Below are 27606 nucleotides of genomic sequence, written 5' to 3'. Positions count from 1 at the left end.
ACCTTTTTTCCCCTATCTCTCCCCTTTCTGTAGATCTCCCCTCCTCTTTCTCTTAAGCTCTCCTGCTATTGATAGCTCCTTATTTTCTTTCTTTTTCCCTTTTTCTTCCTACCTCCCCCTTTTGTTTTTTAACTTTCCACTTTTTCTTTGATACCTCTTTCTCATTATCTTTTTTTTATTATTTAAACTCTTCCATTCTCTTTATCTCTTCTCCGATTTCACTTTACCTCCCTTCTTTCTATAACTACCTCTCCCCTTTACTTACCTTTTTGAAGTTCTGTGGTGCAAGCACGAGGTCTGCTCATACAGACCTATCTGTCACCACTCCATCTTGAAGCTCCTGGCTTAAGCGCTGAGCACCGGGATATGCCGTTATATCTATGCGCTCAGCATTATTAGCTGGTGTGTTTTGTGAGGGAGCAGGGAGACAGAGGTCTAAACAGACCTCGCACTCCCTTTATTTTGGGTTGTTTAGTTATGATCTCCCCAACCAGCGGTGGCGTTGCTACAGGGGGGGCAAATTTGGAACCACATGTCCCGGATTCAATATTTTTTCTAGAGTCGCCACTGCCAACCAGTCCTGCTCCTAGTGGGGCCAGTGGGCAGTCACCAACAGCGTTTCAGTTGGGGGAGCACAATGCTATGTGTTATTAGCAATGCCACTGCTAATTAGCTGGCTCAGGGAGAGTTCCTGCCCAGAAAGTGCTCCTATTGATTTTAATTGCAGCATTAAGCTACTGATCTTACTGCATCTTATACTCCAGAGCTATAGCTTGTACATAAAGTAAGTGTTTTTTTTATTTTTTCAACAAGTTGAACACAAAAAAAAAATACTGACTTGTAGTAAACCGTGATTGTGTAAACGTACTCCAAGTAAACATGAATAAAATATTTTTGGTGAGCAAACTTTTACTTTATTGTTTTCATTAGAAACCTGTAGTCATCAGGAAGCTTCAGTTGAAAATGCAGATCTTGAGAATCCTGAACGTATTTATATGAGTGGTGACAAAGTGAAATTCACTTGTTACAATGGCTATTCAACTCCAAATGGTGGAGAAAATGGAGAAAAAGAATGTCTTCCTAATGGGAGGTTTACTCAAGCAAAATGTTCCAGTAAGTAATTTAATATTTATCGCTTATGATAAAAACATTGAAGTGGCATTAAACCTTTTGTTTTACTTTTAGCAAAATGATTAAGAAAACCTTACATAAAATAAATGTTTGCAGAATTGCTTACTTCTGACAGCTATCTTGTCCCGTTCTTCACTACTGAAGCTTACCTCTGACCATACAGGAGCTGACTGAGTTACATAGTTAAAAGAAAAAATGTCGGTGCGCTAAGCTAGTCACAGGCTCAAATAATACAAATGTATAATACGAGGCCTACCAAACAGGTGTAAGCATGCTGCAAAAACAGTGTATTGGCTGTACAATGTATACAAAAAACAAAAACTGTCTGCGCTTCTTACCCTAATAAAGTTGGCAACTATATAAACATAATATAAATGAGAGGTTTTGGTTATATGAATTGGCCAAAGCATAATTAAGCTCACCCGCCACATCAAGGCACACTCTCAATAGGGTGAGAACCTACTCTCACCTCCTACATAGTGGGCACACAAAGCAGTTTATACTGCTACCAAAACCTTATTAATGTGTTGGGGGAGGTGCAATTAAACCTCCTCCCTATTAACCCCTGGACAGCAAGCTGCAACCAGACTAATGAGGAGCCAACAACCTCAAATATGTGCAAACAGGGAAAAAAAAAATGGTTGCCAACTTTATTAGGGTAAGAAGCGCAGACAGTTTTTGTTTTTTGAGTTACATAGTTATACAGGCTGAAAAAAGGCATGCGTCCATCAAGTTCAGCCTTTCCTATATCTGTTAATTTGTTGCTGTTAAAAAAGCATGCTTAGCTCCTAACTAAGCTGCCACTTGGTATATTTGATGTTCTTTATTTGGGACTGAGAGGGAGGTAATGCATAACATAATGTTGTTGTTATTGCTTTCCATTTCTACAGAGGCCTGTGAAATGAGACAATTACTTAATGGAAAATACAGCCCGAATAAAAGTGTATTTGATGTTGGAGAGTATATCCGTTTTGAATGTAATGAAGGATTTATGATTAAAACCAGAAAAATAGTTGAAAATGCTCAATGTCTTTACAGGGGCTGGTCAGTAATTCCAGAATGCATTGGTAGGTTTATTTTATGCTATTAACTCTATAAGGGCTGGATGTTGAAACGCATTGTTCACCATGGAAGGCTGGGCAAAACCAATTAGAACCTGAGCACCCTTATTGTGAATATGTGAAAACAAGTAAACATACTTAAGTAATAAATATCTTTAACCATCCAGAGGGTGTTGTTCCTCTTGCACTGGAGTGTATATGTAAGGAAAGAAAAATAAAATACACAATAGTCCTCTGTGTAATATACAGTATTCAGGTTCAACAAAGTGAAAGCCAAATGTTTACTAATGTGATAAGGAGCATGTGATTCTAGTTCCTAAAGGTAGGACTCCAAGTCTATAAATCAACAAGATGTAGCCATATAATAAAAAGCAAAAGGACATTTCATAGTGAAATCCATTTAAAAACAATTTATTTCAAAATAAAATATAAGGCTTGCATTAAAAATTGAAGTGAGAAGCCATGAGATTTAGGCAAGTATAATAAATTAAATAATAATGCTATATATCTAAAAATATTTAGAAAATACATCTGTCCACTAGTATAGCAACATTTTTGCACCTCTGGGGAATTGTAAGCTTGGCCTCCTATTTTGAAGCACATGGGTTAAAAAAAATATATTTAAAGTTTACATATCATCCACAAACAACTACAAATTATTTTGTACATTGTGCTAGATAATGCTTTTTTTTTTACATTATCCTGAAATTAATAAACACCAGTGAGGGTGAAAGTATATATATAATTTCATAGCATAATATATGTAAATCATACTCGAGGACCTTTTCATTCCATAATTTTATCATTGACATATCTACTATTTCCGTGTATCCTCAAATTGAATTACCAAGCTTGAGTTTAGCGAATATACAAAACTGGCAAACTAACCTGAATTTTTACACTTTGTCTCAACCAAACATCCACAATGTTAAGCAAGTCCATTAGAACTCTCGTAATTTAGTAAAAGCTGGTCACAATTTACATAATTGAATAGCTTAGAATGGCACCCCAAAAAACAATAACGTGGTGCACGTTAATAAAAACACTGTTTTTAATTATTTATTATGTTTTCCCACAGAAATCACATGTACAGTACAAAACAGTCAGTTAATATCTGAGAAAACGCGATATAAATATGGTGACGTTGTACAGTTTTCTTGTCCACGTGGCTACAAAATAATAGGATCAGACAAGAGTCAGTGTTTTCATTATGGATGGGGACCATCGCTGCCAACGTGTGAAGGTAAAGTTATATTCTACTTAAGAACATTAATGATACATAAAATTCAGATTGGGCTAATTTTACGTTAATTCTACCACTAGAATGATTGACCATATGAACTTTTTTCTTGACACTGTTAGTAATTCAACTAATCATCATACCTGGGAACTTCTGGGCTCCGGCTTCCCGGACCCTTCCCTTGCAGGACGCGGCCAGGACTGCACACTGATGTCAGCGGGCGCTGACTCGTGTTCGTCTTCGTGGGGGAAAAAATCTTCGTATACTACGAATATTCGCCCGTTCCTGTGTTCGGTTCGGGCGAATATTTGTTTACATTCTTCGTGTCAATAAGGGGTTAACGCGGTACGCACTATGCAGCAGCTTTGGTGCCAGGATTTTCAATGTCTGTACGAGCAACATCATTGGTTGTACTTCATTGGTTGATGGCAGACGAGCCCCCTGCTGGCGACCAATAGTCGCTCATACAGACTTTTCAAATCCTGGTGCCGCAACTTGGCCGGGAGAGACCACTGGTCTCCCCGCTCCAAGAGTTAATGGTCTGTATGAACGACCAATAGAGTCGCTTGTACGGACCTTTAACTTTTGGAACGGGGAGACCCAGGCAAAGTTGGGAGTTAAAGGGCCGTGCGAGTGAACCTATTGGACGCCTGCAGGGGCCTCCTCTGGCATCAACGCGATGCTGTGTAGATAAGGTAGGCTAGATGGGGAAGAGACCAAGGAGATTAGTAGACGAAGAGGAACATGAAGATTCTTCGTGTTGTGTGTCTTCATCTTTGTATGCATTTTGCCGCTGCCATGTTCGGTATTTGGGCTGAACAAGGAAAACGCACCCTTTGTGTTCGTTTTCATGTTTGCCCGAATACGAATGCACAAGTCTAGTAATAATTGTTTTTTATCCCTACCCCAGTCATTGAATGTTTTCTTTTTGTGTTCTTTTATAAAGCAGTGTCTCCCAGTCAAATAAACTAAGCTCTTCTGCTTCTACCCTTACTTAAAAGTTTGCTTTTAACCACAAGATTCAGTAACTGCATTAGAAACATTGTAATAAAATAAAAACTACCGGTAATTACAAACTTAGAGTGACTCAGCAGAAAAGAAATAATTTTGCCCATGAATAAAAGCAATGTTTTTAATTATTTATTATGTGTTTTTTCCTAAGTAACTAGATGTACAGTCCAAAACGGGCAATTGAAATCTCAGAAAAGGAATTATAAATTTGGTGATATTGCTCAATTTTCTTGTCCACCTGGCACCAAATTAATAGGATCAGAAAGGAGTCGATGTGATCACAAAGGATGGGAACCATCCCTGCCAACATGTGAAAGTAAAGTTATATTTTATAAAATTTGAATTATACCTCTATTCAAAGATCATATGATCAAGTGGCATACTTAGGGGCCTTTCCACCCCGGGTATCGCTTATTAGGGGGTTGCTAGACTGGCACACAGAGGACCCAAGTCTCCGGGAAAATCCCTCTCTCTTAATGTCTCCCTAGCTTCTCTTCTGACTGTTTCCGGGTCCCTGTCTCCTTTACCACAGCCCCACTTCTTTTCTTGCCTCTTCTTCTTCTTTCGTAAGTGAGAGTGTGTGTGGGTGTTTTTACATTTTAAAATGGGAGGGGGGATCTAGGATCTGCTCTCAGTACCAAATGCTCTAGGTACGCCCCTCATATGATCTTTTTTTTTTTTCTTGACAATGTTACACTTTTAACTAATGATGATGCAACGATTAAGACTTTAAGAGACTTTACTTTGTTTCCTAATTAATTTGGTTACTTTAGTTCAGGGGTGTCCAAGTTTTTTCTGCAGTGGGCCACTTCATCAGAATTGTATCCGTGCGAGGGCCGCACTCATTTTTCACTGAGAGAAAATATGGCCTTTAATAAGATATGCAGATTAAAATAAAGTAAATGACACAAAACCTTTACTTTTCCTCTCACTGATTTCTGGGATTTCTGGGCCTACAAATTCAGGATTCTGAATAAGTAAAAATGAAATAGTTCTATTTATTTTAGCGATGCACTAAAATGAAAATTCTGGACCAAAACCGAAAATTCAGGGTTCACTTAGCCGAAACTGAAAGTGACCCCCCCACACACTTTTAATAAAAGTAAGTTACACACCAAAATTGTACAAAAAAAAATTATATATTATGATTGTTAACAGCAATCTCAGGCATACCCAGATTCCAGCATGTACTGGTTGGCTGGGCATTGTATTTTTTGTCCAATTTTAGTGTGTAACCACACTTTTATTAAAAGTAACACACAAAAAAAATCAACAATATGACTTGGCATGATAGGAGTGTGATTGCTAACAGCAAACACACTCTTTTTATACCCAGGCAACCAGTAAATGCTGGAACCTAGGCATGATGGGACTGTGATTGCTGTTAGCGGTTAGCAATCACACTCCTATCATCCCAAGTCAGCCAGTATATGCTGATACAGGGTGGCTGTAAGTGCAGACCCCATACTGCTGGCAGCATCAATACACAAGGGGGGCAGCTAGCCAGGTTTCAGCATGTACTGGCTGACTTGGCATGATAGGAGTGTGATTTCTAACAGCAATCACAGTCCCATCATGCCTAGGTTCCAGCACTTACACATCCATGCTATCACACACACACACAAATTCATTCATTCACAGATTCATTCCCTCAATCAGACATACTCATTCACACATCCCCCACCCCCTTACCTGCTCTACAGCTCTCGATGCCGCTCACAGACTTCAGCAGGGGGCGCGGCCTCCCTCGTTCTCCCCACAGAGGAGGCAGGACTGGAGCAGAGAATAGACCCTCCCACAAGTAAGCAGCAGGGCTCTTGTGATCCTGGCTGCCGATCTCACACGGGCCGCACCTCGAGGTTCCCCGGGCCGCATTTGGCCCGCGGGCCGCATGTTGGACGCCCCTGCTTTAGTTAAAGGACTGGTGTAAGTTAGAATTATGTCAATAAGGGCTGCCATTTCCGAAATAAGCTGTGGTTTTTTTTACTGTTAAAGCATTTTTCCCACTTGCTTCATTAGACTACCTTCTAATATTGGTTTAAATTGATCAAAATTAATATTGAAAATTAACGAATTACCAAAGAACATTTTATCAACTTTAATATGAAAACAAGTCATCTTCTGCATTCCGTTAATCCAAATAATTTGAATCTGCCAGGTAAGTGATCATCAGAAATGTGGTACTATCCTCATTAACCCGTTGTGGCCCGGATTGTTTAAGCTTGTCTCCTGATTTGGCTTGTTACCGTGATCTCCTGTTACAGACCCGGTTTGTTTGACCTACTCCTAGTCTTCTCTGCTCCACGGGATCCAGGGTAATAGTCGCATTACAGTGGCATTAGACTTGAAAGGAGAAACTAGAGATTTTGTAGGCAATTCTCAAAAACAATTGAAATAGCAACAGTGGGTAGAGAAGCAGAGGTAAAAGGCAGTCTGGTTGGTGATGGATCTTCGCAGTCTGTGCAGCTTTGGAGCAGGTCGGTACAAATTTCTCTTAGACAGCGAAGTGGCGTACTAGTGTGTGAATAACAGGTAGGTCCCATGGGTGACTAAAGTATACCTACTTAGACCATTTTCACTGATCACCCATAACATAATGACTACTGACAGGAGAAGTGAATAACACTGATAATCTTGTTATTGTGGCACCTGTCAGTGGGTGGGATATATTAGGCAGCAAGTGAACATTTTATCCTCAAGGTTGATGTATTATAAGCAGGAAAAATGGGCAAGCGAAAGGATCTAAGCGACTTTGAGAAGGGCCAGATCGGGACAGCTAGACCTCTCAAAAGCTGCAGCTCTTGGGGGGGGGTGTTCCTGGTCTGCAGTGGTCAGTACCTATCAAAAGTGGTCCAAGGAAGGAAAAGTGATTAATTGGGAACAGGGTCATGGGCGGCCAAGGCTCTTTGATGCATATGGGGGGTGAAGGCTTGCCCATGTGGTCCAATCCAACAGACAAGGCACTGTAGCTCAAATTGCTGAAAAAGTGGTTCTGATAGAAAGGTGTCAGAACGCACAGTGCATCGCAGTTTGTTGTGTTGCGTAGCCACAGACCAGTCAGGGTGCCCATGCTGACCCCTGTCTACTGCTGAAAGCCCCTACAATGGGCACGTGAGCAATGAAAGAAGGTGGCCAGGTCTGATGAATCACAATTTCTTTTACTCCATGTGGGCAGCAGGGTGCGTATGCGTCGCTTACCTGGAGAACAAATGGTACCAGGCTTCATCCATGGAGGCCCCACCTTCCAACTTACAGGACTTAAAGGATCTGCTGCTAACGTCTTGGTGCCAGATTGCACAGCACAACTTCAGTGGTCTAGTAGAGTCCATGCCTCGACGGGTCAGGGCTGTTTTGGTGGCAAAAGGGGACCTACACAATATTAGAAAGGTAGTCATAATGTTATGGGGGGATCGGTGTAAATATATATAAATGGGGATGAAGGAACCTGCCGTAATACTTGAGAGTTAAGGTAAGTATTCAGAAGGGGGCAAGCCAGGGTCGGTAACCAAGCAGGCAGGGAGGTGAATAATTGCTGTCGGATACAAGCTGGAGTTAAGGAATGGAGAAAGGTTGGGCTGTAAGGCAAATCAGGCAGATGGATAGTCAAAATCAGATACCAGCTGGAGTCAAGAATTGGAGATGGATTGCATAGGCTATCCTAAATCATAGACAAGATGAAGGGCCAGTTAAAGGTTTGAGCATATACAGCATAAATAATGGCAGACTAGATGGTCTGAGTTGTTTTCATTTGCAGTCAAATTGTAGTATTTGGCGCAGATAAGAATTATTTTGCTCATCTAGTTTCCTCGTTTTTTCTACTTTAAAGCCTCAAACTTTAACCAGCCAATGGGCTCATCTTTAAATTTAGGACAGCCTTATGTCTATGCCATGCATATCTAAATTCCTTTAAGTGTGTTGACTGCTATCACTGCTGATGGGAGGCTGTTCTACTTCTATCATCCTCTCAGTAATACAAAACTTACAATTACAATACAATGACTTACATTACAAAATACGCCAATGGTCTGACACTTGACAGTCCGTTAAAAGTAGACATTGAGAACATTATAATGTCCCTGACAGCCTCAAGAGAAAGAGAATGCACATTATTTTACTTAAATATACATTCTTTAAAAATGTAACAAAAAACCCTGGAACTTACTGATGGTAAGTATATCACATTGCAGGAGGTCTTCTGCTGGGAATAGAGAGGGGGCAGGCAATAGGGTCCAATACATATGAGGGTATTCTGCAGAACTATTCTGCAAGACAGGCACCACGAAAATTTAAACTGACATCTTTTAAAATGCATATTATGGCTGGAGTGTGCCCTTAAGTATCAGAATTATATATACATTTTCAAATGTTCCCTTCTGCCTCCTTAAGACTTCTCCCTGTCTGTGGGTTTTTATTTTCTATGTTAGCATTTCTTAAAGGATTCTTAAATTTCTGTGCAGATTGTTTTGAAATGGTTTTCACAGATTGTATTAATTATAAATATTTGATGGCATGCTTTGTAAGTATTCCTACTAGTTTATAGTTCAAAGTGTCATTAGGAAAGCCATGATGGATTTGACTATCATCTCTTCACCAATGATAGACACAACAGTCAGTTATCACTTCTAATGTCAGAGTCTAATGTTAAGCTTTAATTTAGCATTTGTCTCCTGGGAATAATCCTAGGGATATGTTTAAGTGGTGAACAGTTCAACCATAAATTCCTCTTAATATTTCATTAGATAATGAAATATCAATGAATAAGTCCCTTTATGTACCAAACACTACATGAGAAGGTCACAAAGTTTCTTGTAACTTTCTTTTTCTTCTTTCCTTTTCTTTTTTTAGCTACAAAGTGCCAGCTGCAATTAGATAGTAAAACTTCCAAAGCTCCCAAGAAGAAGGAATATAAAGTAGGCGAGAAAGTCGAAGTTTCTTGTAAAAAAAACTTCATACTAGTTGGATCAAGTGAAATAACATGTCACGCACATGGCTGGGAACCAGAAGTACCCAGTTGTAAAGGTAGCTCCAAAATATTTTTTGTTGTCTTGGTCTATTTTATCTAGCACGGATAATAATGGCCAGTTTTATTTTGGTAGCAGTATTTCTAGCTTACATGTATATAAAAAACAGTTTGGTGTTATGGTGATAAATGCCATTGGATATAAGAAAATATTGAACTGAAGAGCTGCAAAATTTAGTTTCAACCTTTATTTGCAGCACACATACACTCATAAACACACAGAAGAAAAGAAAAAGAACAAAATTGATAGAGGATTCCCAATAAGACCATGAACCCACTTCCTAGAATTTTCGTTTTTAGGGAAACTCTGGAACAGTTATTTTATCATATATCTTGCTTACAAATAAGAAGGGGTATTTCCATTGGGCTCCTCCCTAGAGAGCCACATGAGTTTTGGCACGTTAGGGAGATCTCAGGATACACTGGCTGCTTGCTTCCTCTACTACACCACCATAAATGTGACTCCCTCCCATGTCATATAATATAGGCAATAGTGGAGGGGGTTTAATGATTTTTTTTTAAATTTAGGAATTGAGAAAAGGATTTGGGGAAAATCAGAGGACATGGGGGTTCTGGGGGAGGAATAGGGGCAAATATGAGGTTTAAATATAGATGGGAGGCAGTAGAAGGACGGGAGAAATGGGAGTAGGAGAGGTACTAGAATTGAGATGGGTACAGAAGTAGTACCTGGGCTGAATATGGCAAGGGACAGAATCAGTACAACACAAGGGGTGGGATAGAAGTGAGTGAGACTACCCCTATACTTGGGTAGAGATTTAAACAAATCACTGTCATGTTTGAGGCCAATTTTTTCCTGCACCTGCCCCAGATAGCACTAAAATTATCGGCAGAGGGAGGGGAATTATATGGAGAATGAGTACCAATGCACTGCCCCTGAAAGAGGAGAGTGATCTAGACACCTAGGAAAGCAACCCTTCATACAGAGGCTTCCAGGTATGGTTATGAATTAGGTCTTGATTGTCCATTCACTAAGCAGCAGATCACAATTTTGCTGTCTGTAAAACTTGAAAGACAAAAGTATACAGCATGTGCTATTACATACAGACTTATTTCCACTACATACATTGGACGTAAATATTTATAGTAGTTTCTGAACAAAATATATGTCTCTTGTGTGAATAAATGTTAAATTCAACCTTCTCAGCTTTTGGCATATGGATATATATAACCCATATTTTTTGTTATTTGTTCAGTGTAATAGTTGTTAGATGTTTAGTGTAAAAAGGACTATTTAACCATTTGTAAGTTAAAATCTTTATGAAAAGATGGCAGTACTACTTTATAAAAGAAATATCACTGATCTCACATACTACTCCAGAACAAAATGGCTACTACCGAATGAGGATAGAACTAATGTAATAGGTCAGAATTAGCATCCTAATTAGCTAGTAACATCTGTTATAGATCAATATTATTATAGGTTTCCTAATCAAATAACTGTGCAATAAATGAGTAACAACTTGCCTGACAGACCCGCTTTAATTTAAAGTTCATATGAGTGCATTTGCAAGGTGGCACACTACAACTTAAAAGGGACTACACAACTATCATATATATTAAAGTGCATATGATGAGTGGTGTGTCAATTTAAGTAATTGTTTCCCTTAGTATTTACATCCCACACACTTAAAGGTAGTCCCTTAGGTATGTGCTTGTCTCCAGCACAGAAAAACGGCTAATTGCAGGCCTTGGGTTTGGATGTCATAATAAACTGATGGATAATGCATTGATTGAGTTAGAGAAGTCAGAAGGTTGTAGTTAATAATGCATATTCAGAGGAAGGACTTGTTACTAGTAGGGTACTTCAAGGATCAGGGACTTTTTAATATTTTTATTAGTGATATTACACAAGGTCTTAATGTTAAGATGTCTCTTTTTGCAGATGAAACTAAAGTCTGCAACTCGATAGACCTTCTAGGTGGAAAAAGTCAAACGGCAAATTATTTAGCTGAATTAGAAGAATGGTCTAGTGTGTTGCAACTGCAGTTTAATGTTGATAAATGTAACATAATGGACTTGGGATGTTAAAATCCCAAGGCGGATTTTTTATTGGATACACTGTTATATCAGTGACAACAAAAGAGGGAGACTTAGGAGTAATTATTTTGGATGACTTAAAGGGAAGCAGACAATGCGATAAAGCATCAGAAAAAGCAAGCACATTGTTGGGTTGTATAGCTAGAGGCATTACTGCAATAGCAGGACGAGAGAGGTACCACTTTACAGATCTCTGGTCAATCCTCACCTAGAGTATGGTGCACAACTCTGGAGACCCCATCTCCAGAAGGATGTTAACACATTGGTGATAGTTCAGAGGAGGGATAGAAAATGGTAAGTGGTTTGAAGGCTAAAAATTATAAGGAAAGACTAAGAGGTCTTAATATGCATAGTTTGCAGGAAAGAAGAGAGAGGAAAGATGTGATAGAAACATTTAATTAAAAAAAGTGAAAGGAAGAGCAATGTTCGAACAAGAGGTCATAATGTAAAACCAGGGTAAGAGGATTACATGAAATGTAAGGAAGCTCTACTTTATTGAGAGAATAGTGGATAAATGGAACAGTCTCCCAGCTGAAGTAATGGAAGGTACTACATTGAGGGACTTTAAACATCTGTGAGATAGAAATGAAACTATGCTCACTATAGGACCAGACCAATGAGTTTGAGTCCTTACATCAGGTAAAATGGGCAGACTAGATGGACTGATTGGTTCTTATCTGCTGTCATGTTTCTATGTAATGTAGCATCCCTAAAACACACTCGCCCTGCTCTGTTGTATTATACAACATTACTAACATTGAGAGCTAACCTCTAGTTTACTTATACTGTATATATGTACATATCTATATATATCTATATCTATATCTATATCTATATATATATATATATATATATATTGTTGTGCTTTCATAGTTTCAGAAGATCAGATCATTTAATAAATCAATGTGGTTGGTTGCTATGGGTATAAACGTATAAATTAATTTATTAAAATTAATCCATAAAAAGATTAGATTAAAGCAAATTCAATGTTGCTTCTTTCAGCTAAAACCTCTGACGAACCTACTGATGATACAGAAGGGATAATTCAACCAGGTATGATATACATATGATGAAGACACGAGGAGTACTGTAATATATTATTTCAGCAGTGGCTGATTACAAATCACCCTCTTTATGCTACATAACATGAATTATTCAGGAGGTTTATCTGCTGAAAAGCACTCCAGATTTTCACAGAGGAAATGCATATTTTTTATGTTAAATGTGAAGAATTAAGATAATCATAATGAAGAACCTCAAAGTAAGATAGTTATATATTTCCCTCCTTATGAAATTCCTCAATTTCAACATTCCACCTGAATTATCCCATAATACATACAACTAACACAATTACCATACAAAATAACATTTGCCATTCCCCTGGTCAGCACTGTTTAAGTGTTGCCAAGTAAGATAGAAAGGAAATTTGACAAAAAGGATCCAGTCAAGGAAGCAGTCAAGAAATGTTGATACACAATTGAAGAGTTACTTGTAAATTGTTTCAAGTGCACCCAGTGAACAGTTGTTAAGAGTCAAACAAGAACAAAACAAAAAAATTATGATATTTGATTTTTATGTTTTTTTATTCTTACAGAAGAATGTACAATCCCAAACACAAGCAATGTTATCAGAAGTCCTCATTTACGTTCTTACTCCATTGATAAAGAAGTTCAGTTTTCTTGTGCCGAAAATTTCCGACTTAATGGATCCAAAAGCAGCCAGTGTACCAATGAGGGCTGGAAACCAGAGTTACCAACTTGTCAAGGTGAGTTTTAATGTCTTTATTGTCTGCTCTCAACCTCCATGGCCTGTTCATATAACTATCAGTTTTTAAGTTAAGGAACGGAATATAAAAGTGCAAGTTGCAAAGAAATTTAGGTTGAAAAAAGACACAAGTCAATCAAGTTCAACTTTGCTGTTGATCTAGAAGAAGACAAAAAACCCTAATGGAACCGATTACCAATTGTGCCTAAAAAAGGGGAAAATTTCCTTCTGGAATCTGATTGCTCACTGGATTGACAAGCTATAGCTATTCCTGTCCTAATTATAAGTCAGTTATAACCCTGTTTACTGTTCTATAGTAAAAAATCAACTTGCCAAGTCAAATTCAGTTTGAAAGCACAACCCCTGAGGGCAGTAAATTCCACATATTTGTTTTTCTTATTCTAAACAACTCTATTCACTGCTTTAAGTGAAAATGAACGTCTGAACGGATGATCACTTGTTATTTGCACAGTCTTATTAATGAACATGGCATCAGAGAATGGATCGTATATATATTTGTATAATATACTCTCTAAAATGCCTTTTTTTCTATTGCTCGTATTAACATTGTAGCTGGCCTATGCACTTTTCCAAGCGCCATAATGTCTTTTTCCGAACAAGTGCCCACACTTGCACTGCATATTCAAGGTGGGATCTTACCATTATATTTTTAAATTTGCCAGTATCTTACTGGACCTTGGAGTAATAGCCTGACGTTAAATAATGTTGCTAAGTTTATTGTTCACAATTATTCCCAAGTCCTTTTCATTAAATTTTTTGGGAAATACAGCAGTTGTGTATTATTTACATATGTTTTTATTGTCAACATTAAAACCCAGTGCTCCAATTTGACCATAATGTTTTGCTTGGAAGTACCGTATTTGCTCGATTATAAGACGACCCTGATTATAAGACAATCCCCCAAAATCTGAATATTAATTTATGAAAAAAAAAGCCTGAATATAAGACGACCCTATAGAAAAAAAAGTTTTACCGGTAAATGTTAATTCATGTAAACTATTTTTTTTTAATAAAAGTTACAATTGAAAAAAATATTTTGTTTTTATTTCCTTTTTTTTCAACCTGCCCCCCCCCCGTTATGAACATCTGCCCCCTGGCTTGCCACTCTGCCCCAGAAATGCCTTATACCCCCTATATGCCACTGTGCCCCATGATATGCCTTTTAACCCTCTAAATGCCACTGTGCCCCATGATAAGCCTTTTGACCCCCTATGTGCCACTCTGCCTCCAGAATTGCCTTATACCCCTATATGCCACTCTGGCATTTAGGGGGTTAAAAGTCATATTATGGGGCAGAGTGGCATATAGGGAGGTAAAAGGCATTTCAGGAGGCTGAGTGGCATTAAAGGGGTTAAAAGGCATTTCACAGGGCACTCTGCCTCCAGAAATGCCTTACACCCCCATTTAACACTCCCCCTCCCTCCTCCAAATTTACCGGTGCTTCTGAGTTGGGGGGGCGCATAACACAGGAGGATCCAGGTCCCCTGCATCTGAGCCCCCGGTGCTTAGTCCGGGCAGCATGTAGAGCTCCACGCGAATCACGTAGAGCTCTACACGCTGCCCGGACTAAGCACCGGGGACTCAGAAGCACCGGTAAGTTGGAGGGGGGGGCACAACACAGGAGGATCCAGGTCCCCTGCATCCTCCTGGTTATGCCCCTCCCTCCAACCTACCGGTGCTTCTGAGTCCCCAGTGCTTAGTCCGGGAAGCGTGTAGAGCTCTACGCGATTGTATCGTGTAGAGCTCTACGCGATTGTATCGCATAGAGCTCTACACGCAGCCCGGACTAAGCACCGGGGACTCAGAAGCACCGGTAAGTTGGGGGGGGGGCATAACACAGGAGGATCCAGGTCCCCTGCATCGCTGCGGGGGATCTGGATCTTAGTCTCATAATCAGACCTATTTGAGGTATAATTATAAGACGACCCTGATTATAAGACGAGGGGTATTTTTCAGAGCATTTGCTCTGGAAAAAACCTCGTCTTATAATCGAGCAAATACGGTAATTGAGCAAGTACGGTAATGTTTAGTTTAGAGTGTTTTACCTACCTAATTTTGTGTCATCTGCAAATACTGAAAAGTACATAAAGTTACAACACACTAAGGCTAGGTTTCCACTTGGTTTTTTTATGCTAAAAACGCCAATAAAAACGCCAATAGCGCCACCTGGCGTTTTTTTAGTGGAAAAACGCAGCAGCCAGATGTTAGCTGTTTTTCAATAGGAAATCGCAAAATGCCATTTCCACTTGGCGTTTTTCTGTCTGGCGTTTTTTCAGTCCTCTTTGGCGTTTTTCTGCTTTTTTGGGCTCTGTGGCAGTTTTTCAAAATCGCAGCATGTTCACACTCTGGCGTTTTTTCAAGGAAATCTTGGCGTTTTTCTCCAATAGAAGTCTATGGGAGAGAAAAAACGCCATGAAAAAGCCATGTGGGTTTATTGCCTTGGCGTTTTTTATGGCGTTTTTTCCACAGTTACAATGCAGAGGATGGACCCAGTATCTGTGTGTCCTACGAGAAATAGGCTGAAAACAAACAGTTTCACACAAAACAAAGTCCTGGACTGGTTCATATTGAATTTTACACCACTTGGAACAAACATGCCATTACAAACAAACATACCCGACACATCAACTGGATCCTGCGTGCCAAAAGCAACAGCAAACAATTTGCACCATCATTTGGGGCCAATCTTCCCAGAGGAGCAGACATTCGGAATAAAGCATGCCTTACAAACCACAGAAAAGAGACAAAGGGGTCTACCAAGTAAATGACATCGGGGGCAGATACTTGCCATTTATCCTAATCCCTTTTAGCTGGGTGAAACTGCTAACTTGTAAAGGCTGGAAAAACTGCCTAAGGTCAAAAAAAGCAATTTCCACAGAAAGGCTAAAACGCCAGAAAAAACTCCAGAAAAAAACGCCAAAACGCAGGAAAATGCAGTGGCAGTTTTCTTGGCGTTTTTCATCAAGAAAAAAAACGCAGGACAAAAACCCAAGTGGAAACCTAGCCTTAGGCTAGGTTTCCACTTGTTTTTTTTTTTGCAAAAACGCCCATAATAACGCCAATTCAGCCACACAGCGTTTTATTAGTGAAAAAACGCTGCGGCCAGATGTTTTGGCGTTTTTCTCCAATAGAAGTCTATGGGAGAGAAAAAACGTCATGAAAAAGCCATGTGGGTTTTGCCTTGGCGTTTTTTATGGCGTTTTTTTCCACAGTTACAATGCAGAGGATGGACCCAGTATCTGTGTGTCCTACGAGAAATAGGCTGGAAACAAACAGTTTCACACAAAACAAAGTTCATATTGAATTTTACACCATTTGGAACAAACATGCCAATACAAACAAACATACCCAACTGAATCCTGCATGCCAAAAGCAACAGCAAACAATTTGCACCATCATTTGGGGCCAATCTTCCTAAGGAATAAAGCATGCCTTACAAACCACAGAAAAGAGAAAAAAGGGTCCGCCGGGCCGTGTTTAAGTAGAACTCTACCAAGGAAATTACATCAGCAGGGGGCAGATACTTGCCATTTATCCTAATCCCTTTTAGCTGGGTGAATATTCTAACGTGTAAAGGCTGGAAAAACTGCCTAAGGTCAAAAAAGCAATTTCCACAGAAAGGCTAAAACGCCAGAAAAAACTCCAGAAAAAACGCCAAAACGCAGGTAAATGCAGTGGCAGTTTTCTTGGCGTTTTTCATCAAGAAAATAACGCAGGACAAAAACCCAAGTGGAAACCTAGCCGCAGAGAGAGAAAAAAAAAGATTCCCTATGTGCAGTGGCGGAACTACCGGGGTCGCAGGGGTCGCGACTGCGACCGGGCCCTCGAGTTCTGCCAGTCAGGGGGGCCCAAGGGGTGCCGAGCGGTTGCTGAAAACGACCGCTCGGCAACTCTTGGGCCCCCCTGACTAACAGAAATCCAGGATGCCTCTGCTCCCCGCCGCTGCCGCCACCGCCGCCGCCACCGCCGCCTGCCTCAGCGCTGCCCAGAGTGCAGTGTTGGGAGCGTGAGGCGTGAAGCCGGCACCCGAGACAAACGCCTCACGCTCCCAACACAGGAGTTGACGGTAAGAGACCTACAAAGGGGGGGTAGGGAGGGAGTGGGTAGATCGTGAGAAGGGGGGGGTAGGGAGGGAGAGGGTAGATCGTGAGGAAGGGGGGGTAGGGAGGGAGAGGGTAGATCGTGAGGAAGGGGGGGTAGGGAGGGAGAGGGTAGATTGTGAGAAGGGGGTAGGGAGGGAGAGGGTAGATTGTGAGAAAGGGATAGATGGGTTGGGGGGGCCCTTAACAGATTCTCGCACCGGGGCCCTGAGGTTTCTAGTTACGCCCCTGCCTATGTGTATGATGTAATTAGATCATTAACGTGAAAGACCAGTTTGAATTAACCTAATATAGACAGAAAAACAAAAAAACATCTTATCAAATGATAATCTATGTCCCATCCCCAATGTGTCTCGTTTGTGCCGTGTAATCATACCATCAAATTACGTGTCTGGCACATCATTGGTCGTTAAGGTGTTAATAAACAACTAAACACACTGTATGCAAGCACAGTCAAATGCCTAGATTTTTTTTTATTTGACCAAAAACTATAATTTTTGCCCTAAAATAAATTGGGAAAAAATATCTGATGCAGTCCCTGTAAGTGGTATATAGAAATTTTGTACATCCACTACAGCTTCTCCAATCCTCCCCACAATAGTAAACCTTTTGCACTATAGTAAGCGTATTACCTTATTAATTAACTTGCAGTATTGTAAATGACCAATGAGCATCAGTCTCAGGCTATGCTAAGCTTGTCACTGTCACACACTCCAACTTCCATCAGTCTGTGACTGCTGCTACTGACAAGTTAAAATGGCATCGGGTAATGCTTGTCCCTTCCACTTGTGAATTCTGATTGGCCACAGTGATAAAAAGGAACAAAAAAGTCCCACATGTTGCTGGAGTCACAGCCATGAGACAACCTTTTGGCTACTTCCACTTCTATCAGTCATTGATATATTCCCTCCTACACACAGTCCCTCCCACTTTACCTCATTAAGAAACGCCAAAACTGCTTGTAATGGCAGCTACATGTGGTAACGAATCGACAAATCCTACAAAATTTAGGCACTTTTGCACTTTGTTTTCATCCGTTTAACCAGGATCGCCCTCGTTATCAGAAATTCATGCGAACGCATCAAACAGGCAATTTTCTTAAAAATAAAAACAAGTTTGCATGAATCCGAATGCACAATTCTACCAAATACTGGTCATGTATTGTAAATCAAAAAGATTTCTTTAAAGTCTATTCACCTATTGAATTATGCATTATAAAGTGCCAGCCTGGATTTTCTTATTAAGGAAACCCGCGTTGCGCTTCTTAATGAATAGTGACATCAAGGAGTTGAAACCACAATTCTCTTGGACAATATAGCATAGCTAGGCTAGTTTTTCTATGTAAACCATAATGATGCAACGACAATGTGAAAATGGTAGGATCAAGTTAGAATGTGTTTTTGTATGTTTACAAAATGATTACACATGATTTATGGAACAGGAGGAATATAACAAAAAAATGTTGTAAGTTAAATGTTTTGTTTCTTCAAATGTGCAGAAGAAACCTAGGTTACATGTGCAGGTTTTGGTGTCGTAAATGTCCACTTAGATTGGGTCAAGTCGCACATAGATACTACATGGATTAGGACACGTTTCATATTTTCAAGAAAAAAAAAGCAAGAAAAGCAGGTGCAATACAAATTAACTCATGTAATCTACTTTTCCTTTTCAGCTGAATCCAAAGAACCATCTACTGGTGATAAAGGTATTGTGAAAAGTAGTATTTTTTTCTAACCAGTGTATTTGCAGTTTGCTGGGAAAAATTATCATAATAGGAATATATATATATATATATATAACTACAGTTCTAAAGTTTGGGGCCATTTAGCTGTTTTTATGGACGTTTCTAGCTGTGCTTAAATAATTGCAAAAGAGTTTCCTAATGATCAATTAGCCTTTTAACCCTAAACTTGAAAAAGTTAACACAATGTGCCATTGGAACACAGGAGTGATGTTTGCTGATTAAAAAGCCTATACATGCCTAGGAAGACATTCCATTAAAAAGCAGCCGTTTCCAACATTTACAAAACTAACAATGTGTACACTGTATCTCTGATCCATTTTATGTTATTTTAATGGACAAACACAAAGAATACTAGATACTAATACTAGAATAAAATATCACAGTTTACCTGATTACCAGACCCGGAGAGGACGTAAGGCACAACAGGGAAATGCCCAGAAGTAATTGAATACCAGCCCCATATTTCATGGTACAAACACCGAAAAATAGTTACCTGCGCACTATCCCAAACACCTGTGCTTATTTAGACAAATGGAGTGAAACTAAAAACCTCCATTTGTCTAAATAAGCACAGGTGTTTGGGATAGTGCTCAGGTAACTATTTTTCGGTGTTTGTTCTATGTATTTTGGGCTGATGAATACTATAGCCGTTGCTGCCGCCCAAGAGTGATGGGAGTTTGAGCGCAGGGCTTTCTTCTGTGTGTTTGTGTTCCATATTTCATGGTGCCAATTTTGGCCACACTGCACATGTCGGATTCTAGTCTTAATATTTTTGGTTTAGAATAGTGACAGACCCTGCATTTTAAAGCATATTTGAAAAACACATCTGTTTTATTAAGATACATATGAAAATACATAGTTCCTAATATCAGTGCTGCCCATGACATCATGAGCTGGAATCAACTGAGAGAGCACTGGTATAGTTTGTATAATGCAAAAGAAAAATCTTAAGTATTAAATTAACAATTTTCAAATTTGTTGAGATAAATTACTGAAAACAAAGTTATTTAAAACAGAGAAATTACTTTCACGGTAGGTAATACACATTACAAATAAACTTGCAGCTCTCCTAAAAGGCTGAGGCACAGGGGTGTGTGTGAGATGCACGTACACGGATTAGCCATAACACAACCATCGACAGGTGAAGTGAACAACACTGATAATCTTGTTATCAGTCGGTTGGATATATTATGCAGTAGGTGAAAATTTTGTCCTCAAACTTGATGTGTTAGAAGTAGAAAACATGAGCAAGCTTAAGGATTTGAGCAACTTTGACAAGGGCCAACTGGGTTAGAGCATCTCCAAAACTGCACTCAGTGTTCCTGGTCTGCAGCGATCAAAATTGGATCAAAGAAGGAAAAGTGGTGAACCAGCAAGAGGGTCATGGGTGGCCAAGGCTCATTAATGCATGTGGGAGCTGAAGGTTGGGCCTACTGTAGCTCAAACTGCTGAAAAGTTAATGCTGGTTCTTATAGAAAGGTGTCATATGGGGCTGTTTAGCCGCAGATCAGTCAGGGTGCCCTTGCTGACCCCAGTCCACTGTCGAAACTGCCTACAATGACCATGTGAGCAGAAGAGCTGGACCACGGAGTAATAGAAGAAGAGGGCCTGGTCTGCTGAACCACATTTTCTTTTACATCACATGGATGGCCGGGTGCGTGTGCCTCTCCTACCTGGAGAACACATGACACCAGGATGCATCCATGTAGGCCCCACCTCGCAACTTGTCTTGGTGCCAGATACCATAGTACCTTCAGAGGTTCAGTGGAGTCCATGCCTCAACAAGTCAGGGCTTTTTTTGGAGGCAGAATGGGGACCTACACAATATCAGGCAGCTGGTCATAATGTAATTATGGTAATTATTGGTGTATGTGTGAAGTAGGTATGTGTATATTTATGTGTGTTTATGGCATCTGTATGTAGGTGTTAGTGTAGAGCTACTCCTGACCATCATCAGACCCAATACCCAACAACCATCATATTCATACCCCAATCATCATATCCCTCATCATCATTTTCATCCCATACCATTATCATCCTATATTGTGCCACAATCACCCCCTTCCATCTTTTTGCTCCCTAACATAACTTCTCATCATCTGTATACTCATCCTTTATTTCCCCTTTATCTTAATACCCTTAGCATGCCCCCTTTATATTCATACAATTATAATAATTATAATAATACTTTTAGTTAATTCATTTAACACAGGAGTATAACAAGAAACAACAGGGCCCCAATGTGAAAATTGCCCACCTGACTTCATAAACAAAATGTTCCACAGCGCTAACTTTGTCCTCAAACAGTTGTAAGTGCCTTATTTGCCCCCACAACAGCGTGTCTGTCATCTTTGTCCCCACAACAGCTTGGCAGTGCCATCTTTGCAACCAAACAGTCTGCCTGTGCCATCATAGATTCCAGACATGTCTGTACTATCTTTTGCTCAAACTGTTTGCCTATACTATATTTGTCCCAAAATAGCTTGTCAGTGCTCCAAACAACTTGTGCCATATTTTCTCCAAAACATCTTGTCAGTGCCCCCAAATTGTCTATGCCCCCAAAATCATTGCCACTAAACAGCTTGTCATTGCCCTCAAACAGCCTGTCTGTGCTATCTTTGCCGCCACAGAACACTTACACATCCATGCACACACGAATGCCTACACAAGTGCACATGCATGCTCACATACACTTACACATTCTTGTTAACACACACTTATAAATACATTCTCATTCTAACTTACATTTATACCCTCCCACTCACTCACTAGCTCACTCCCTCCCTCTAGAACCCTTTTGCTTCTCTCGCAGCTTTCTCTTTTCCACTGGCACTGTGCAAGCACCCTCACTTTTACCATGGGAGTCACATGTACCAGTCAGTGCCACAACGGATATGACGTTATATCCAGCCCATTGCTGACTGACAGACATGACCTCACGTTAAAAGTGAGGCTGCCCATTTTTATAATGCATCTGTAGGGACAGAACCTATTTTGCTCCTGCAGCTTCATTGGTATAATTAAAAGACTCAAGACTGGCCACAGGGGAGGCGGCCTACTGGGAAATCGCCCGGTATCCAGACCCTGTTGTGATGCTTGTTTCTGGGTGCCAAGTTGTGATATCCTATCCTGGCACTCCCCAACAGCTGATGGTAAAAGCCCTTTAGGAGGAAGTGTTTGCAGGGAGGTCTGTGCTAGTGGACTATGATTTTCTCTGTATTACAGCAGCCCTGTCAACAATCCCTTCCTCCTAGTCGATAAAAGTGTGCTATTTATAGGCTTCTGGCTTTAAAGGGCCATGGATTATTTTACTTCTCAAGTCAGATAAAACTCATGGATATCTTATGGTAGATTTGTTTACAATATGTAGTGAGGAAGCATCACAAAATAAAAATATAGGTCATTTTTAATGATGAGTGAAAGGGAAACACAAACTATAAGAAACATACATTAGTAAATCTGGATTTGGTAGAATCTGGAATGCTACTGTTCCCTTTTAAAAACTTCAGCACAAACATGTGATGGTTGACATAATAAATTACCATTGTGTAAATGGTAAAACTCTAGACAGAGCATGACACAACATGTGTACAGGATGGTGCCATTCATTTATCTGAATTTCAAACTGATATCTTAAACTAATCAGTCAAATTAGAAAACCCAACCAAAATGTAAAAACATAACATTAGATTTACAATAACAAATAACACACATGGGATTACCCTATAAAACTATTGGCTATTGTGCAGTGGGCACTTCCCTCCCATTACTTCTGTAAGTTTGTTTATTTCCTATCGAATATGTTTAGCAAAATATGTTAATAGCATACTGTATCTAAATAGAAATGTTAACAAAATGTTTTAGCAAACCTATTCTGTTGTATTATTCTGTTCTGATTATGACATGATGCATTATTATGGGGAATTTAAGGTTTAGTGGAATTTAGTACAATATGTTGTAAATTAAAAAAAAACAAAATCGAAAAAATATAAGATTTCTTGATACCACCTACATCGCTCAGTTCTTCTGTCTGTTTTAGAAACAAGACTGAAATGTCCACCTGCATCTAGTCCGCCAAATGCTGAAATAGTAGATGTAAAGAATGAATATTATGATGGCGATACAATTGAGATAAGATGTGTGCATGGATTTACACTTTATGGACCTGCAGTAATCCATTGTCAAAATGGAAAATGGAATTCATTTGCACAGTGCATTCGTGAGTAATGTTTACCTTTGTCTATTGTGTGATAGGAAATTATGCATGTTAACCCTTTAATGTCAGAAGCTTTAATATTATTCCCACTGCAAAACCAACATTTTTGCCCCCCCCTGGATGGAATACATTTTGCATCAACAGGAAAATCTCCCCGGTAGTAGAGAGTTAAGGCCGTCTGGTGAGATACTGGCTGCTTGCAGCTAGAAACAGGGTAACAAGGTTTTAGATTTTGAAGAAATAAAGACCCTTTTAACATTCTGATGAGCCTCTTACATCGGCTGTGTTTGTGAGTGCATTCACATCACGTTTATATTATTTATATTTTCTGACAATATTACACTATTGTTTTGTTTTATTTTTGTTTTTATCCCACATGCACATGCGCCCCTATATTTATCGTAACAAGATCTCAATGCCTGAACAGAAATTTGAGCATTGCCTTCATGTGGTGTCAGAGCTGGCCATGCGGGAGGGATTCCTCAATGTTACATAATAGTCTGATTGTCTTTGTGTAGCTGATCACAAATGATCCAGAAAGCAGCTCAATATGTAATAAGCTCGAAAATGCATAGTTAAAGGGACTCCTGTGTTGGTATCAATATATAATTAATTGTTTCCTTCCTGTATATAAGAATATATTTAGTTATGTTGAATTGCTCTTTATCAAAACAAACTGTAACAATTGTTTAAAAAGCTGCTTATATTGTGTAGCTTTGGTATACGATTGAACCTCAGGTAAAGAATCTAGTAAGTCTCCTTATGAAGGTAATGATTTCATAATAATGACCAGAGCTTTTAATTTATCCTCTGTGATTCTGTGTTTTTATATAACTCAAATGTGGCTTTTAACCTCTTCCATTTCTCTGATGTATTAAGAATAATATGTCCCCTATTACAGAAGACTTTTGTTAACTTGCTGGATTTTACTGTACAATTAGGATTAGTATGAAAACAAAAAGGTATTCTAGAAGGTGCCATATCTGCCATAAATTAATTTTTTTTTTTAATTGTCTGTTAAAGAACTACACAGATGTGAAAAACCACCTTCTATAACTGACGGTGAGATAATTGAAGAAGCCAAGAGCAGAGAATATTTTACAGGCCACATTGTGAAATACAGATGCAACCATGGTTTCCACATTATTGGGTCAGAGGAAAGCCAATGTACGGAAGGAAAGTGGTTGTCTCCTCCTGAATGTATCGGTGAGATTTTTTTTTGTAAATGCATAATTTGGAATTAATTTAAAAAAAAAATATTTGTAAAATGAAGGTTTAAAGATAAATTCTAATACTAATCACAACATTCTAATAACACACACTAGATGGCATGCCCAGACTGGTAACATGCCACACAGTGAAAATACATCCAGTGAAAATGTATCCAATGACATCTTCACCTTTTGTGCTGCCTAGGACTGACCCCTCCAGCTGTACCCCTCCACAGTCTTAATCTTTATCACATTAAAAGGCGGCGAACGCCAGGATATGACATTACAGCATAATTTAATGCAGCCTCTGATGCAAAAATAGGCAAGGTAGACTCTCCCTTGTAACCAGTCTATTGTGCAGCAGAACACTGAGTTGATCGCATAATTTTGCAGTAGGGAGACTGCCGCCCTCCTGGACCTGCTGCCCTAGGTCTAGGCCAGGAGACACCACTGCATGAATTAAAAGTATCCTAATAAAATACATAAAATAATGAATCCTCAGCCCAGGGCCGGCCCTACCATGGATCAGAGTGGGGCAATTGCACTAGGCGGCACTTTTTAAGGGGCGGCAATTTGCCGCCCCAAGCCCTTTTTTTTTAAAGCAGAAGAGAGAGAGAGGGCGCCGAGTGGTTTTCGCTTACCAAGTTGTCAGTACCTGCTCGGCGCCCCTCTCTCTCCTCTGCGAGCCCTCTAGCTCGGTCTCGGTGCCGGCTTGTAATGCTGAGCGCCGGAAGATGACGTCATTTCCGGCGCTCAGCATTACAAGCCGAGACCGAGCAGGGAAACTCGCTGCAGGACTCTGCTGAAAGGTAAGTACAAAGGGGGGGTAGGGTAGATAATAGGGAGGGAGGGAGAGTAAGGGTAGATAATAGGGAGGGAGAGGAAGGGTAGATAATGGGGGGGGGCAGCAGAGGAAGGGTAGATAATGGGTGGGGGGGCAGCATTTTAAACTTTGCCCCAGGTGGCATTATGTCTTTGGCCGGCCCTGCCTTAGCCTGTAAGGGATAAATACATGTAGTGAAACAAAGGTGTACACACTGCGCTCGTGTATATAAGCTGCACAGAAGAAAAGTATACAAAATAGAAAAGTGAAGATGTGCGCTAAAAATAATCAAATAATGTCTAACAGTAAAAGCACTCTGTATAAGATAAAACATAAACACTCCAAACTAATCCCAGCTTGTGTAGACGGATCATTTCTCTTTCACAAAGGATCAGAACCTCACATGGAGAAAATAAGGCATAAAGTGCATTGTGCAGTACTTTCAGTATCAGCAGTATAGATGATATATGTATTGCACTGACTCTTTCACGAGCATCATACTGCTAAATATATTCAGCGCTTTCAATTGGACCTCTTAGGCTTCTGTGTCAAATATGAGCTGTGACATTTCTCCAGTCTTCGGTGAACAAGTGAACAACGGGTCACCCGGATCCTTACTGTTCACTCTATATAGAAACAGCTTAAAGGACTTGGGACCAGGTTCTGTTCCTTTGTGAAGGAGAACTGATCCTGCTGAAGAAGCTGAGATAAGTTTGAGATTTCTATGTTTTATCTTACACAACATTGAACATGTACATATCTTCCTCTTATTTATAAAACACTTCTCCTGTGTGATCCACTAATAATTATACAATATTTTTTTCCTTCATATTGGCTTCAATGCAAAAAAATCAATCTTCCTTGTTGCTTGTTTTTTCTTTGTCAAGGTGATTCATGTGAAAAGCCTCCAGCTGTTGCAAATGGGGCTGCTTTATTGAGAAAAGTAAGATATGAACATGGTGACAGCATAGAATATGTCTGCCACAAAGGTTTCAAGAAAACGGATAACACACCATCTAAGTGTTTAGAAGGGAAGTGGTGGAACATCCCCACTTGTGTCTGTAAGTAATTATGGCATTTAAAACTATGAGTATTGTAGCATGAGAGTCATATTGTAAGCTTAATATTGTATCTAATTGTACTTGAACAACCTCAAAACACTCAAAGAGGTGCTGACAAATCATGATAAAGGGCTATTGGAACACAGGAGTGATGGGAGTGATAAAGGGCTATTGGAACACAGGAGTGATGAGAGTGTTAAATGACCTCTGTACGCCTAGAAGAGGTTCCAATAGTCATTGAAATGTGCTTTTGTTAAAAAAACAAGGACATTTCTAAGTGATCCCAAACTTTTGAACTATATATATATATATATATATATATATATATATATATATATATATATATATATAAATCTTACTTAATAAACCATGGTGGCTAAATATAAAATAGCTGTCAAACACTCATAAAAACTTCAGACCAGCCTAGGGGCATGTTATACTTGGAATGTATTACACTGCCTTCTCACTTTCCTTTCACATTAACTAGTGGCTTTACACACAGATCAGAGAGCACAGCAGCCATTTTCAGTCAGTGTGGATCAGTAATGCTGCAGAGGATGTATACTCCTGTATTCCTGTCAGTGATAAAGCTGATTATTAAGTAAGAGTTTAGCAAAAAGTAAGGTTGTATTTAAATACTGGCCTCATATCTAAAGCTGACAAGAACCATAACAGGGCAGTCGGCCCTTGCATGCCTTGCCCACTGGCCCCTGTTTATACCGTATATTTTTCTATGTTGACCCAGATAATATGCATTAACTTGAAGTATAGACTCACTTACTATAGGAAATTATTATTAAAACGAAATTCAGTACAAATGCTATTGCTTTACTTTTCAGCAACCTCATGCTATTTACCGCCAAGTATTGACAATGGACATCTGAAATATCCTGTGAAGAATGAGTATGAATCTGGTGAAAAGGTGCACTACGAATGCAGAAGTGGTTATGCGTTCCAGAACAAGGATGAAGCCATTTGTGAGGAAACAGAATGGAAGTCTATACCAGTGTGCAGGAGTAGGTGTTCCTTATGCAATCAAAACAATGTTTAACTGTAACAGATAAGCATACTTTCAGGAAATACATTTATATGAAAATATAAGTAACGATACAAATTCTTCTTTCCAGGTATTGTTTTACAGGAAT

The 27606-nt window shown here is 39.5% G+C and overlaps 1 protein-coding gene across 1 annotated transcript in view; it reads left to right on the top strand.

Moving 5' to 3' along the window:
• The window catches only part of LOC149284421 (complement factor H-like), a 52529-nt gene that overhangs the window by 13415 nt on the left and 11508 nt on the right, over positions 1 to 27606 (top strand). The window contains exons 9-18 of the mRNA XM_089496734.1: positions 931 to 1113; positions 2022 to 2198; positions 9289 to 9462; positions 12524 to 12574; positions 13116 to 13286; positions 19079 to 19111; positions 23190 to 23369; positions 24390 to 24572; positions 26288 to 26461; positions 27301 to 27477. Of these exons, the coding sequence (XP_089352860.1) occupies positions 931 to 1113; positions 2022 to 2198; positions 9289 to 9462; positions 12524 to 12574; positions 13116 to 13286; positions 19079 to 19111; positions 23190 to 23369; positions 24390 to 24572; positions 26288 to 26461; positions 27301 to 27477 (1503 nt within the window). The remainder of the gene's footprint in view (positions 1 to 930; positions 1114 to 2021; positions 2199 to 9288; positions 9463 to 12523; positions 12575 to 13115; positions 13287 to 19078; positions 19112 to 23189; positions 23370 to 24389; positions 24573 to 26287; positions 26462 to 27300; positions 27478 to 27606) is intronic.

The sequence above is a fragment of the Sceloporus occidentalis genome, unplaced genomic scaffold (assembly GCF_023333645.1).
Source record: "Sceloporus occidentalis isolate IW3139 unplaced genomic scaffold, rSceOcc1.0.p SCAF_93, whole genome shotgun sequence".
NCBI lineage: Eukaryota > Metazoa > Chordata > Lepidosauria > Squamata > Phrynosomatidae > Sceloporus > Sceloporus occidentalis.
Note: the sequence above shows the minus strand (reverse complement) of the source record. Positions and strands in the feature narration are given on the sequence as shown.